Raw genomic sequence first — 15,691 nt, 5'->3', positions numbered from 1 at the left:
TTTTGCTTCTGCAGATTCTTGGAGCGCTGCCATCTCAGCAAGGTGTGACATTGCAGTCAGGCATCTAATAAAATTAATTGCGTATGTGAACTCTTACTGCTTGTCAGCTAGCTGCAACTAATCTCAGGTTGTGAACAACTTTTGAGCTTTCAGAGAGCAAAAAAAAAATTAGCGTTTTTCATTTTAAAGTTTGAAAGTATGCTTAGTGTATAAACTACCTTTTAGAGAGAACCATGGAGGAAGAGCTTGTAAATCTCACTCTTTCTGGTTATATTGATTAACCAAATGAAAGAAATGCACCTTGCATGCAGCATATGTAGTGGCAGACATTCAAATCACTTAAAAAAGGTTTGAAGGAAGAAAAATGATGCAGTTAAGGGAAGAGCCTTCCAAGGGGAGGAGACATCTCACAGTTCCTATCGATCTAGGCAAATAAAATAGTTTGGTTAGATCTTGGTATAATCTCTGTGCCTGTTGAATATTCCTTTTTCAGTGAGGTTCAGCAGTAGTTGGTGTCTAGCCAGTATTATGTTACCTTGTTTGGCCTCTCTTCTTAGTTCATGTTATCTTTTTTATTCCACAGAATTACAGCTGTGGGCCTTCTGTTGAAATGATAAAATTAATTAAGGACAGGGTTATGAATGTGCTTTGTGATTTTCTTGGAAGCAAATGATAGGAAGTAAGGATTTGGGAACATGCTGAAAATGAAAAGCTGTGTATAGCACTGCTGCAGTGGATATTGTGTGCATCACATCTGCAAGCTACACCTGCCTCTGCTAGCCCATGATTGGTGCTGTGCTTGTTCAGTAATTGTGCACTTGACAGCTCAACAGATTGTCACCCCTTGTTGGTGATGGCTTCTCACTCACCCTCTTGTACTACATCAGCATAATCCTCTTCACTACATTAGCTTGGTAGGAAAATGTTTCAATAAAATTATAAATCGTTTTTTATGCAATGAATTCACCTTCTGTTCCTGTGTAAATTTTTAGATTGTGATAGACAAGAAAATATTAGGGTACTACAGATGAGAGGAGTACTTCTGGACTAGGGGAAGAATCTATTTTAAATAGCTAAGAAATATTAATCATGATATTTGTGTTTGTACTGAGCACTGTGTACTCATCATACAAAGCATATAATACCTTTCAGTTTAGATGGGAACATCTTAAATTTTTAGGCAAACTACATTTGAAGAAGTAAAACAGGATTTTTTTTTTTTTTAACTCTTAAGACAAAAGTCTCTCTTCTTGCTGGTTGATGTGTCATCAAGCACTTTTTTTTTTTTTTTTTTTTTTTAACTCTTCAAATAATACATACTCATTTGGCAATCCAAAGAGAATAATTGTATTCAGATGTTTGTTCATGGGTGGAACTGTGTTTCTTGTGCACAAGTAAAACTGCCTGAAGTACACATACTGAAGTACTTACTTCAGTAAAAACTGCTTTGTTTGTGGGTTGGTTGAATGGTTTGTTCTTTGTTTTGCGTTAGTTTTTGTACTTCAAGTTGGAGGAGAGCTGCAGCTTAGTGTTTGGTAGCAGGTCTGGTGGCTCGGATGGGATTCCAGTAGTATGCTTCTCTCTGGGCATTTCCCTGGAGCAAAGGCACATACTTCAGTTCCCCTCTCAACCTTCTGGTTTGTCCGTGATGGCCGTGCCCTGCAGCTAGGAGAGGCGGTTTCTCAGAAGACAGACTCCAGGTTTCTATCACAGCCAAAGTCAAGGTAACATGACTGAGAGCCTGAACATCTCCAAGGTCTGGTGTGAGGTAAAAGCCTGATAAGAAGTCATTTGCAGTCCAGAGAAGTGGCATGTTGAGTAGTGTATTGGGTGGTGAGAGTGTGGTGGTGGAGGATCTAGGTTGGCCCTGTGTTTGTGTGTATCACTTCAGGATAAGCCAGAGTTGGGAACAGATGGTTGGTTGCGTGAGCATATATATGGATGTCCATGAAGTGTATCAGTTTTGGTCTGAGGAGAACAGATTTGGGGGATGGGGAAGCAGTCAATGTGCAGATGAGTAGTAGACTCAATAAGTCATGAGAAGCTAGGCCTAACAGGGGATTTCTGGAAAATAAGGGGGTGCTACAGTTTTCCGGTGCTTAGCACTTGAGAGACAGCCCTTGAACTGCAGCTGGCTGTGTGCTGCCAGGTGCCTTGGAAGGACCATGGGCTAGTCCCCTGAGCTTCCCAGAGGCCTGGGACACTGAGTGGAAGGGACTGCTTTATGCCTTCCAGGTACAATTGCTGTGGAAGAAGGGGATGCATGGGAAGTGGAGGAAAATGTGCAAGTGATGTACTGAAGGAGCCAGAATGAGCGTGCTCCTGGTACATGCAGCAGAGAGAGAACTTTTCTGTACGAGAAACACAAAAGCTATCAAAAGTAGGAATTGTCTGTAAAATAGTTACTTAATTGTAACTTGTAATTGCCATGAAAGTACTGTGGCAGGAGGGAAGAGATGAGGAAAGAGAGGCTGTTAAAAAGCAAGGTCTCTTGTTTAAGGCCTGGGATGAAAAGCTGCGCTATGAGTAGCAGGGAACAGAAGCCTGCAGCCAGAGGATACATAAAGGCCAGAACCTCCTGTCACAAAATGCCTGCAAGAGTTGCAGCTGGCATGTTTCAGACTGCATTAGTACATGCTTAGACAGAAATTTAACCAATCCTTATTTATCTTAGTAAGTAAAAATCTCTGGATTTATCCTCTGGATGTAATATTTCCCAGTTTTTCAAGAATTTGTTTCAGTGCTTGTGTCAGCAGGTGGAAACAACCCTGGCTTGCAATTTTGTTTCTGAAGTTCAGAGTTATTTTAACAGTAACAGGCATTTTGTTTGTACGCTTATATAAAGCCAGGGCAAGTTTTCTTAGGAAGCTTGAAGTGGCCATGGTAAGCTGTTGATTGCATACATAAAAAGGCATCAGGAGGTATGGGTAAATCTATGTAAGAGTTATCTGGAGGTTGCAGTTGTTTCTGTTGTGACTAATGATCTTGACACAGGGACATTGTCTGGGGGTCAGGCTGTGCCTTAGTTTAGTTCAACAAGGGGCAGCTGTGGAAAATGCAATGTGAGTGCTGTGTTCCTAATGCTGCTTAGGTCTGTGAATAAAGAAGGTAAATTCTTGGTTACGTTGTGTTGCCTTAAATGTTTATTCAAAACCTAGTTTTATTAATAACTCGGTCTCCTTTTTTTCCTGAAGACTGTCTTTTTGAAAACATTTTACTTATGTGACCACAGTTACTAAAAGAAAAATAGCAAGAGATGAAAAGTGAAATACAGTTCATACAGTGAGAATACGTACTCATAGCTTGGCATTCCCTTTCTTCTGCTCTCAGATTGAGCAATGCACACATGGGATAATATCCTCAGCAAGAGTAGAGCATGAAGTTTGAAAACAGTTTCAGTAGTTGCTTTTCCTCTGTTTATTTGTTCCCGTATGTTTGTGTGTGTTTTGGTGTTGGGAGATGAAGAGCAGAGGGGAAGCAAGGGTAAACACTGTGGAATTTCCAGAAATGATACAAGCCAAACACACTTTTGGTGTATTTACCAGAATAAGAATATATTAGCTGCCATGGTCCTTTCAATTACTGACTGATAGAGGATTTTAACAAGTTTAAAAACCAACCCTCTCTCTCCTTCTCCTTTCTCTCTGTTTCAGATGAAAAAGAGAAATTTGAACCCACAGTCTTCAGGGATACGATTGTCCAAGGCCTTAACGAAGCTGGGAATGACTTGGAGGCTATAGCCAAGTTTCTGGATGCAGCAGGCTCACGACTTGATTATCGCCGCTATGCTGACACACTCTTTGATATTTTGGTAGCTGGCAGCATGTTAGGTAACTTGCAGAGTATCTGACAGAGAATTCTGATGATCAGCCTTGCTTGCTTCTTTTAAGATGGTATCTTCCTCTACAGTGGAAATTACAGCCTGTGTTACAATCTCACTGCTTGCATCTCCTACCATAGCACTGTTTGTTGTTTGTCGTGCAGTGACACCTCGGTATTTTCTGGGTACTGCTCTGAGAAGCCTTCAGTCTGAGCTAAACCAGCATATAATTGCAGCAGCAAAGAGAATGAGAGAGATGCTAACTAGGGGAAACAGAAGGATTTATTAGTGTAAAAATGTACACTCCAGGTTAAGAGCTGCTGCAAGTCTTGCTCTGTAGGTGTTGCAACAAAAGGTAGCTCAGGGGAGTGAAGGATAATGAGGTGTGCTCTGTGGATATTCATGGGACATTTCTACCAGGTATCAATGGTGGCTTCTGGCAAAATCATACTTTTCACTTTCTCTATTTTGAGTAAGTTATCTCCTTTTACTGGTCATGTTGCTTTGACTCCTGCTTCCTGCTCTTTGGTATGTAAGCAGAAAAGATGTTTTTGTAAGGCTTGAGGTAATGCAGGAAACAAAAGCTAGTGGAAACAACCTAGGGAAAAAATAAGCCAGTGCTTTGAATGTTTACATGAGTCTGCTAAGTATTAGAGGGGTTAGCAGGATGTTCCAAGTACTCAGATTACTAACACAGTGCTAATACTTTTCTCTTTGGGAAGGATTTACATTATTATGGTGTTTAAAGTAAGAGTTAAAATAATGTGTAAGAGTTGTGCTCCAACCCATACTTATTTGATCACTCAGTGCTCTCAAGACACTCAAGCTGAGATTCCTTAGGGTGAACCAAATCACTCAGTCCTGTGAGGACTCTGTCATCTATGGTGCAGCATATCAGCCAGGTGTCCCTTCTATGAGGTGTCATCACATCTTAGCGAAGCTTGGTCTGTCTTTGCTTCCCCTTCTCCCTTGCTAATTGTTACTGTGGCCTTTTGCCTCAGCGATATTAACATAAGACTTACTAAACTTATTAAATCTTAGATTCTTTAAAGTATGAAATAATTCCTTGCCTTTTTTTTTTTTTTCTCCTTTCTTATAGCTCCTGGAGGCACACGCATAGATGACAATGACAAGACCAAGATGACCAACCACTGTGTATTTTTTGCAGATGAAGATCATGATGCCATCCGAAATTATGCTCAGGTCAGTAAAGGCATAGCTGATTATTCTTTTACATTTATTTGTCAAAAGAGATTATAGTGGAACATCTGCAGGCTGTCTAGGCTGCACTAGGCTAGCTAGAGACCAATTGAAAATCCAGTTAATCATTAATCTGCCCTAACATACACATTTTAGGTAAGAAAATAGGATGTCTAAAATAATCTGATCTCAGCTGGCAATGCTTTCTTTACAAAAAGCAGTCTTGCTTATCACCATCTACCATTGGTTGAGTCTGTTTTTAGACACCACCCTTATTAACTTTGTTGACTTCTTCTGTGTGCAGACTGAAATATTTATGTGACCATATTTTGAGAAACACATGAACTGTATCAGAAATTCAGCTTTTATAAGGAATGGTGTGGCCAGCAGAACCAGGGCAGTGTACATTTCCCTGTACTCAGCACTGGTGAGGCCACACCTCAAATCCTGTGTTCAGTTTTGAGACCCTCACTACAAGAAAGACTGAGGTGCTGGAGAGTGTCCAGAGAAGGGCAGTGGAACTGGAGAAGGTCTGGAAGGACATACCCTGTGAGGAGCAGCTGAGGGAGCTGGGGGTGTTCAGCCTGGAGGAAAGGAGGCTCAGGGGAGACCTCATCGCTCTCTGCAATTCCCTGAAAGGAGGCTGTAGCCAGGTGGGGGTTGGTCTCTTCTCCCACGTAACAGGTGACAAGATGAGAGGTCATGGCCTCAACTTGTGCCAGGTGAAGTTTAGATGGATATTAGGAAAAATTTATTCACTGAAAGAGTTGTCAAACATTGTAGTAGACTGCCTAGGGAAATGGTGGAGTCACCAGTCCTAGAGAGAGAACTCATTTAAGAGATCTGTTGACTTGGTAGCCTGTAGACATGATTTGGTGGCATTTGGCACTGCTGGGTTAGCAGTTGGACTCTGTGGTCTCAAAGGTATTTTCCAACCTAAACGATTCTATGAAGTACCTGAATGACAAAAAATATAAAGCTCATGCCTCCAACCTTTAGTTGCATAACTAGTTAGGAGTTGGGTATATATATTCCAAAAGCTTTCATCTCTCCTACATATGGGATGTATAATTTCTTCCTGCAGGAATAAGGCTTACATAAATAGGTCTATGTGAAATTAATACAAAAAATCCCCCAAAAAACCAGTGAATTCTAAAACATTCTTGAAAAGAAGCTAACTTTGCATGCCTCCTTAATGGAAGCTAATAATTATATGAGAAAGCACAGTAAGAATTCTATGGAAAGTTCAAAGCCACCATGCAATTCTGGATACCCGTAGGATTGTGTGAAAATGCAATACCCTTGCAACTCCCATATGTCAAAGCTCTCTTGTTAATTAAGTATGTATTTATCTTTTTTAATTGCTAGGTATTATTGGAATGCTGGAGACAGCGACTAAAAGCATAAAAGTTGCTTTCCTTGCTAAGGTGTCTAGGGTGCTAAGTTCCCTTGGAAAGGTACATAGTTGATTTAAAGAGTGCTGGGAACAAAATCTGCATTGGTAAAAAATGTTTGCTTAATAGCAGAAAGCTCCTTTAAAAAACGTATTTAATAATCTGTCTTATTTTTGGAAAGGGAGTCAATATTTCTTGCACATCAGCTTTATCGTCTCTTAAAAACAGGGTATTCTGCTTCAGGAAAGTGTCTGTTATCAGTAAAGGCATTGATTCAGTCTTCTTGAATTCTAATATTTTAATGATATTTTGAAGAAAAATTGGCAGTGTCAGTCCTCCAAGGAGAAATTTAAAGTAAAAGATTGCATACTGAAAAATGGAAAGGGAGGCTTCATTTCACGGTTTGAAGTAGTGGGCTTTTTAGTGGGTTCTCTGCACTTCAAATTAAAAGCCACCAAAATAAATCAACATTTTGTAATTAATGCCTGAAGAGAGAGATGTATCTTTTTATTGAGTTTGCCATTTTTTCATGCATAATGAAAAATGGAGCTCTTACTGTATTATGAAAATGTGGAGTTGGTCTAAAATAGTATTTAAATCTTTTTTATCTAGAAGATACCTAGAAGGTTATTTCTTACTCTGTCTTCCATATGTAGTGTGGCTCGTTTTGGGGGGATTTAGTTATGGAAACAATTAAAAGTCTTCAAATCAAAAGACTGAAGTTAGTATTTTTATTTTAGAAGATTATTTGCATATGAAGTCATGCTTCTGTCATTTACAGAGACTTAAAAGAAATGTGCAGAATTCAGTTTGGAAATATTAACAAGAATTTTAATTTTCATCTTTTATCTTATTTTATTAGGATTCTGTGCGTGTCTACTTCTCAGCATGGCTGCACTTGATTTTCCACTTTTTCTGAGCCAACATACTACTACTTAGGATGTTTGGATGTATTTTATATTCTGGAAAGTTGAATTGAAGCTTTTTAAACCTAATTCTCCTTCCTCCCCCATTCAGTATGGCAGTAATGTCATTTGTTCCCTGCATAAACCTTTTTACCTGTGACAGTGAGTCATGTGCTTTGTGCCTTTGTACAGCAGTGCGAGCGATGATTTGTTTATTTAATTTCTTATCTCTTCCTTCTTCACCTTGAATGGACTCTGCACCTGTGCTGCTTCTGGTTTCATAACCTGTGGTCGCATGATGGGAAACAAATGGTCAAAACTGGAGAACAAGTGGTTCCAATAACGTAATTGTCGTAGAAGTTCTTCCTCTTTCTCTGACAGTAGTATGTTTTGTTGTAAACATTTATGTTGGTTGATTTGCCAAAATAATTGCATCTATTGAAGATGCCCAGCATCCTGACTTCTTCACTGCATCAGCCTACAGCTGAGAGCTTCCCCAGCGCTGCATTACTGGGGGAAGGGTGCAGTTAACCTTCTTCTCCTCCTCTCCCTTGCTTTTATCTATGGATAGGGTGAAAATAGAGAAGGAAAAAAAATTTGAGAAATACGAAAATATGCAAGCTGCAGTAAATTCTCTGATTCAAGCATTGCTCTATGAAGCAAGAGTCACAAAATTGAAAGAAGGATGTTTCGTGCTCTCCATGTGGCAGACAACACTAGAGAAATACCATTCTGCCTTTTTTTTTTTTTTTTTTTTGAACGAAAGATGGCTGTAATTGTTTTTAAGTTAATCTGTGTTTATCTTCAGGTCTTCAATAAACTTATCAGGAGATACAAATACCTGGAGAAAGCATTTGAAGATGAAATCAAAAAGGTAATGTTGATGTCATTATTTTTCACTGGAATGCTAATATTTTTACTATATTTCTAATATAAGTGTACATGTACAAATGTAGTGCTGTTAGGTGTTTTACTTAGCTCTACTGGAAGAGGATGGAATCTACAGGAGGCAGCTTTACTCTGCAAATTCAGCTCTGTGGGAATATTGCAGGAAACGCTTGATGTAGAGTATTTCTGAATTAATGATTCCCTTGGTTGCTCTGATCAAACTCCTCTTCTTATTCCAGACTTTTTTGTGCAGAAGTTTGATACACTTTGAGATATACCTTTTAGTGAGAAGTGGTATTACTGTCCTGCAAATAGAACATATCTTTTCTTCCTAAAAAAGAAATGCAAATCTACTATGAAGAATGTCTCTTGATGTATGAGTATTAAACCACTCCTGCACTGTCGAATGAATCCTGACCACAAGTTTTTTGTATTTGAGGCCACAGACATGTGTTAGAGAAAGTCCTCACCAGTGGCAGAGTGCTCAGGATTTGCCTGTTAAGACTGTAGTGGCTACTTGTGGACACTGTTTTGCTTTGTGATACTGAATTCTAAGGAGACAGGAAAAGCCAGGGTAAAAATATTTGAAAAACAAAATACAGATTGATTTTGTCTATTCTGAGTTCCTGGTAACAGATGTAAATACCGTTTTCTAACAGCCTAAATAAGTAATAAACACTGTACTGTCATGTTAACAGGCATGCTGGTAGTGACAAAACTGTCCCATGAGTAAAGTATCTTGTTTGTTAAATGTAAAAATGTGCTTCCATATTATTTAAACATTAGAAAGGTTGCTGCACGGGTCAAATGAGGGCACATTTAGAGCTTGATACCTCACCAACACTTCTTGTGCCTGAATTAATTTGGCTCCGATTTTTACATTCTTCCTCATACAGGAAATTATTTTTACACTTGTGGCCAGCATGCCTATCAACTGATGCTGATTACTCAGTACATCATTCTAAAGACCTAAATTTACCTCTATCCCCACACAAATCTAATGTTCCTGCTGTTAATTACTGTAATCACTGACATGAGAAGCGCTGACTCACAGCATTTAAGTTTCAGAGAGTGCTCAGCATATTAATCAAATGCCATGTCAATTCAAGCCGCCTCTGCTCATTTCTGTAACTTGCTTGGCTTTGCATCCTCTTAAGATTCCAGAAATTCACTTTGCACTCTTAGTGACAAGATGAGGCTATGGTTAATACATAATCATTTAACTCTTAGTAAAGGAACAAGTGCCTCTGATGTGAAGTTTAGCCACATCCAGCTTGAGAGAAACCAGTCATTTGAGGTGCAGTGTGACTAGGGCCAAGCTACTCATTGAAAGCCGTTGGAAACATCCCAGTCATGCTAGTGTGGGAGCAGAGCAGGCTGGTTCATCTTGCAGACTGCAAACTTCAATTTTATGTACAGGCTTTTTGGATAGTTTTCAGACTACATCTTGTGTGACAAATCATGAGATGAGCTTTGCACGGTGGTCCTAGGCTGTGGGAAATCTTTCCATCTGTCCTTCCATCACCACCCACGGTGCTGGTGTGAATCCTGGTGCGGCTCCTAGGGATGCGGGGTATATCCTCTTCCTCAGTTAACCCAGTTTTTAGAGACTTAGAAGCTAGGATGGTGGTTGTGAGGGATTTTGTGCCTGTGTATTGCACCTCCACTGCCACTGCCTTTAAAACCCTTGAGGATTACTTGAAGGTGCTTTTTGCTTACCTTCTCCCTCGCCCTGCTTGTGTAAACCCGTAAAGTGGCTGTTTTCTCGTTTACGAGGCTGCAGGGTTTTTTACCACTTAATCCTTTAATCCCTGCATGCTGTAATTTGTACAGGAGTAGCTGCCCACTGAGGGCCAGAAAACAGATACATTTGTATTTCCAGAAGGTGTTTCTGCTAGACCAAAGACTGCTGCAGTTAGTCAGTGGTTAGATATGTGAGAGTGACTCACTGATGTTTTTTTGTGGGTCATTGTCCCAGCAATGAAAGTGATGTTTCTGGCGGACTTATTAGGTAGATGGAGCACTTGGAGGAAAATTAGGTCTTCTCACAGAAAAAGGCATGCCAAAAAAACCAAGGCAATACCAGCAGCTTCACGCTAAAGAAGCAGATGGTGTCAGTGGAACTTTTCTTTCAAGAGAGATTATCTTAGATAGCAGTATTTGCGTAAGTATTTGCGTTATGTCTTCTAAATCACAACTTTGTCATTAGGACATTATTTTCTACCATCTTTCCCCTTTTTGTCTGCTTCTAGCTTTCAGTTGTTTTATTTCTTAACTCTCCTCAAAATTGCCAGTTACTCATTTTTCTAATGGCATAAGCAAACCATATATCTAAAGTTTTGCATCTAAATTATTTTGTTCAAGCAATTTCAACAGAAGACAAAGATGTTTAGATGTTGCTCAGTTGCTGTGTTTGGATGTAGGCAGCTTAAGTTCATATGAGCATGGCCCAATGTACTGACATAGGCCCTTGACATTTTGCAATAATTTCAGTGAAATTCTAAGTTCCAAACTTGTGTTTGTCTCTCTCTACATATGTATTTCCATGGATGAAGAATGCAGTTATTATGTCTGTTTAGTGTTTTTACATGTTTAGGTAGTTTTCTATATAAACTTTTTAGTATCAAAATTGGGATAAAGTACAGATAAACTTATTTTTTGTCTTAACAGTGGTAAATATTACTGAGTCATAAGAGGACATCTGAATTGCTGGGAGATGCTGTGATGTCTGCTATTTGTGTTCCTATTTTCCTAATGAAAGATCCATAAATTAAGCTAGGAATTAGGAAATAAGAGGAGAATAACATTCTGAGATTGAATAGGGAGTAAGCAGAAACGCTTTAAGTCAGCTAAATGAAAGGCAAGACTCAGTCATCAGGTATCTGTTGCCATATTAGCTGCCTTCTCCATTGCTGACAGTTCAGTGCTGTTTGCAGATGTGACAAACTGTCAGCAACAGACCAGTTCAGATAATGAAGATATGAGAAGACACCACGGTCCCTGTGTGGGTAGAAGTCTTTAATTTTCACTATTTAAGATTTCTGGATCACAAGAGGTGACTAGCCTTGTTTCTCTTGGGTGCTTTTTAATGTTGCATGCAGGTGTTTACTTGTGTGCATTTTCTATGCCCAGAAATTGTACTTAAAAGACTTTTTCTTTAATGACAAAAACAGCATGGAACATCACATTAGGTCTGGTCTTGTCCTCATTAGGTATTCTGAATTTCTGCTTAAATAGTTGGGAGTTCTTACAGATATCATAGAAATACAAAATTGTGAGCCAGAGCTGCCCTTTTTATGCCTGGAAGCAGTTTGTATCTAGCAAAAGCAGAAAAGTCTGTGCTTGGCTGGCAGCAGGGAAGCTTGGAGAATGTTCTGGGGGTGGTTGGGAACTATTCTGAAGTGTCTTGGACATTTTGTGACTTCCCTACTGAAGTTTGTAGTTGTGATGGTAAAAGAAGAGTGCTTAAATTAATCAGCAATAAAAATCTGAAGTAACAACTTGGAACTGAAATTTGGGTTCTGTTTTATGGTTTTTAAAATGATTCATGAAAGGTTTTGTGTTTTCCTAATACTCCATCTCCCCCTAAACTATGTTTCACAATTGCTGGAAAGTACAGAATAGTATCCTTAAACAGCAGAAAAGGACAAGTCTACATTTGAGCTTCTTTTGAAAAATACTAGTAAAACAAAAATTGGGCTAGTAGTGCCAACAGTACTTGAAGTAGCGAAGGATGTGTAGAAGATGAGGGTACTGTTTAAAACATACTGCAGTGGGAGGCAGTTCAAGAACACCAGAAACCAAATTAATGCTGAGAGACTTGCAAGGAGTGTGTTTTAGAGGAAGGGGAAGATGAGGCTGCAAACTCCATAGACATGTGGTTTCAGACCTTCCAAAACATTTGAACAAGTAACAGATTTCTCAGAATTAGAGCTGATGAATTTTTGGGTGACCCTCTCATGGAATCTTGGAATCTTCATCTTTGACTGCAGCTATAACTTTGGCTTTGCAGCTGGGTTCTTGCTTTCCTGTCTCAAATTTGACATGAGATAATGTTACTAATAAAAGGATGGGGGATAGAGCTCAGAAGTATATAAAAACCTAGCCTGTAACATTAAAGTGGTCAGTGTGACCATTTTCTAATCAAAATTCTCATCTATTGCTTATATAAAAGCAAAAAAAAAAGATTTAAGGGGGGATACACAGAAATCTGAAGCTGTTTCCTCTTTATTAACAGTCTCAGTACTTCCAGTGAAGAGGTCTAAATCTGATTTTTTTTTCTTGTGCAGATCTTATTTTTAGTACAGTATTATTGATAAAGCTTGTATAAAGAAAGCTTTAAATCCACAGGCTTCCAGTTTACATAGGCTTATATTGAAATTCCATAAAAATATTCTGTTTTGCATTAAATGTAGCCCTGGAGTTCCTTGGCCTACATCATTATACACACCAATTAGTTGCTGCATTTGGAAATACAGCACACCATTTGTTTCTCATTCATATATTTAGAAATAATAACTATACTTCTGCATCCCAAATTTTCACGCATTTTGTGGTTGAGTCACAGTTTGCTGAAATAAAATTGCACCTTGAGATTTGGTAGTTTCATAATTGCTCTTTTAAGCTGAAAGTGTATGTTGCAGTCATTTGGCTGAAGCCCACTGAAAAAAATTCTGAGTGATTTGTCTGTGGCTGAGTCATTCAGTCCTGTGTAAGCGGTAATTTAAAGCTGCTGTTATTATGTAAGTGCTACCGTATGAATGAGGTTTTTTTCAGTTCTGTTCACTGATGCAGAGCAGAACTATTCATAAAACACTGCATGAGATTTAATAACTTAATTAGTTACCTGGATTTTTAGAACAACACTGCATTTGGAGAGCTTTACAGTTGTTGGCAAGCTTCTTAGATACCTTGGAGAAGATCTCTCACTGTCCATGGTAACAAACAAGGACAGGGACATATGTAATATTCTGTCCCTTTGTATGGGTAGAATCTGATAATTGAGAAGTACCCGTAATGTGGAAAACTGGTGAGAATTTTCTATTTTTATGCCTTTGCTTTAATTGCATTTGTTGCTCATGTTGAAAAGAAAAAAGGGTGTCCTGACAGCAGAAGGTCAGGACATCCTTTTGGAGGGGTGCCATTTGTTCTTCCTTATGAAGAAAAAAATGAGTATTCTTTTTAACTACAGAAAGTTGTGCCTTTTTTTTTTTTCCCTTCATCTCTGGTGATGGTAAATTTGTAAATAGCATCTGATGGAATCAGCAGCTTTTGCATTGAATGAAGCTGTCCTTGATTGTCTCACCTCTTTTTTCCCATCACCCATATTGTGATCACTAACAACACATTCAGAAAACATTATTGTTAACAGTAATGCCGTTGACAAAATCTGATTCTGCATGACCTTTTTTTCTGATGTAAAGGATAAAAGGGCATAATGTACTTCATCAATATGCTCTCAAGTCAGTAATTTTAACATATGAAATTAAAATTTTAAAAATAGACTTAATTGCCAGTTTTAGAAGTAAAAAGTGTATATGTAGTTCAGACCTCCCAAGATGATGAAATTTGTGGTATTTTTCTCAAGCTGTTTGTTTTCTTTTGTAATTAGTACTGGGAATGGCAAGGTCTTAAATCAGCCTGTGTTCCTGTCTATCCTTTGTCAGCTTTATCAAGAATGTCTGAACTTGAAATATATTTCTTATTTTTGCCAGTAAAAAAAATCTGTTGTAACTGTGCTGTGTTCCCTTCCCTAAAAGAAAACCAGGAAATTTTCCCATCCTTTTATTGTTTGCATGAGCAGTAGTTTTCAAAAGCTAGAAAACAAACTGCAATTCTGTGTGGCTTAGCTGGAAGTCTGAAGATGTGAATAGGCAGACTCCTGTCTGTGATACTATAATTTGTGTGTCTCAAGCCTGTGGCAAGTACTTTTACCTTTGCATATTTATATATATATAAATGTATATATGTAGATTTGGAGAAGACAGGTGTTTTATATCTGACTACAGGTGTTTTATACCTGACTAAGGCCTTATCCCCAGAGAATCATAGAATGGTTTGGGTTGGAAGGGACCTTAAAGACCATCTAACTCCAACTCCCCTGCCATGGGGTCTTTTACTAGACCAGGTTGCTCAGAGCTCCATCTAACCTGGTCTTGAACGCTGCCAAAGGTGGGATATCCACACCTTCTCTGGGCAACCTGTCCCAAAGCCTTGCCACCCTCACAGTAAAGATTTCTTTGTAGTATCTAATCTAAACAAGCTTTCTTTCAGTTTGAAGTCAAACCCCCTTTTCCTGTCAGTAGCTGTTCTTGTAAATAATTTCTCTACATCTTGTTTGTAGGTTCCCTTCAGGTACTGTCTTATGTTCTTAGAGTAAGTGAAACTACAAGGCATCAGTGAAATGACACTGTCATGCTTCTGGATAGCTTTTGATGTGATTGCTATAATTTGCATTGAGACTTCTCAAGAAGTAAGAAATAAAACTGTAATATTAATTGTCTACCTATGCCTCAAATAAATACTTTTTTTTTCCCTTGTTTGGCCAACAGCTCCTGTTGTTTCTTAAAGCCTTCACTGAGACAGAGCAGACAAAACTGGCAATGCTTTCTGGCATCCTGTTAGCCAATGGGACTCTTCCTGCTACAATTTTGACAAGCCTTTTCACTGACAATATAGTCAAAGAAGGTAATTTTCCATATCTTTTTTCCTTATCTTAGCTTTTTTAAAGGAAGTATATTTTATTGCAACTTATGATATATGTTACAATAAAATGGAAGTTGGAAACTTGTGACTGTACAACAGAAATCAGTATTGTAAAGCAGAAGCCTATACAGACAGCAGTGCCCAACATACTTTGTGAAAACTTGTAGGAGGCCAATCAGAGAGAAAAAAGACACAAAACAAAAACAAACCCCAAAGGATTTATGGTTTTTTGGAAGTCATACTTGTGTGTGCAAAAATGTAGAATTGATTTATTACTGTGGTACTATAAAGGTGTGAAGTATATCTATTCCTGAGATAGATCTGCTGGCATTTCTTCAAGTGTTGCAAATGCCTTGTGAGTGAGAGGTGGGACAGGGATTTCATGCAGGCCAGTGGGATATTGCAGGAGAAAAATCAATCCCTCATTTTGCCTTCATACTGGTAGTGATCAGTGACTGATAAGCATTCTCATGATTTTGTGTTTATTATATGATGGGTAGGCAAATTCTTTGTCTTAAGGTGCTATTTGAGATTACTTTTTTAGAAGGATTTTTGCTATGTATTTGTAACCATCTGCCTTGGAGTTCTGATTTTGCAACTGGTTGCTCAACAAATTCTTTGACAGTTCTGAGTACCTGGCATGATTGCAAATATACTGGCAGTTTTGAGCAGTTTTCATGACCTTTTTTTGATTTTGTTAGTTGTATATTAGCTAAAATGTACTCTAATTTTTATTTAAAAATTATTCTAACTTCATGTTCTCATTTGCAGCATGCTAA

At 38.5% G+C, this 15,691-nt stretch overlaps 1 protein-coding gene across 2 annotated transcripts in view; it reads left to right on the top strand.

Annotated features, from left to right (window-relative positions):
- The window catches only part of BZW2 (basic leucine zipper and W2 domains 2), a 58,534-nt gene that overhangs the window by 23,499 nt on the left and 19,344 nt on the right, over window positions 1-15,691 (top strand). For both annotated transcript variants that reach the window (XM_040064321.2, XM_040064310.2), the window contains exons 3-6: window positions 3,654-3,830; window positions 4,920-5,023; window positions 8,128-8,193; window positions 14,759-14,894. In XM_040064321.2, coding sequence (XP_039920255.1) covers window positions 3,654-3,830; window positions 4,920-5,023; window positions 8,128-8,193; window positions 14,759-14,894 — 483 coding nt within the window. The remainder of the gene's footprint in view (window positions 1-3,653; window positions 3,831-4,919; window positions 5,024-8,127; window positions 8,194-14,758; window positions 14,895-15,691) is intronic.

This window comes from Hirundo rustica, chromosome 1, assembly GCF_015227805.2.
Source record: "Hirundo rustica isolate bHirRus1 chromosome 1, bHirRus1.pri.v3, whole genome shotgun sequence".
Classification (NCBI taxonomy): domain Eukaryota; kingdom Metazoa; phylum Chordata; class Aves; order Passeriformes; family Hirundinidae; genus Hirundo; species Hirundo rustica.
This window is presented reverse-complemented; position numbering and strand designations above follow the sequence as displayed.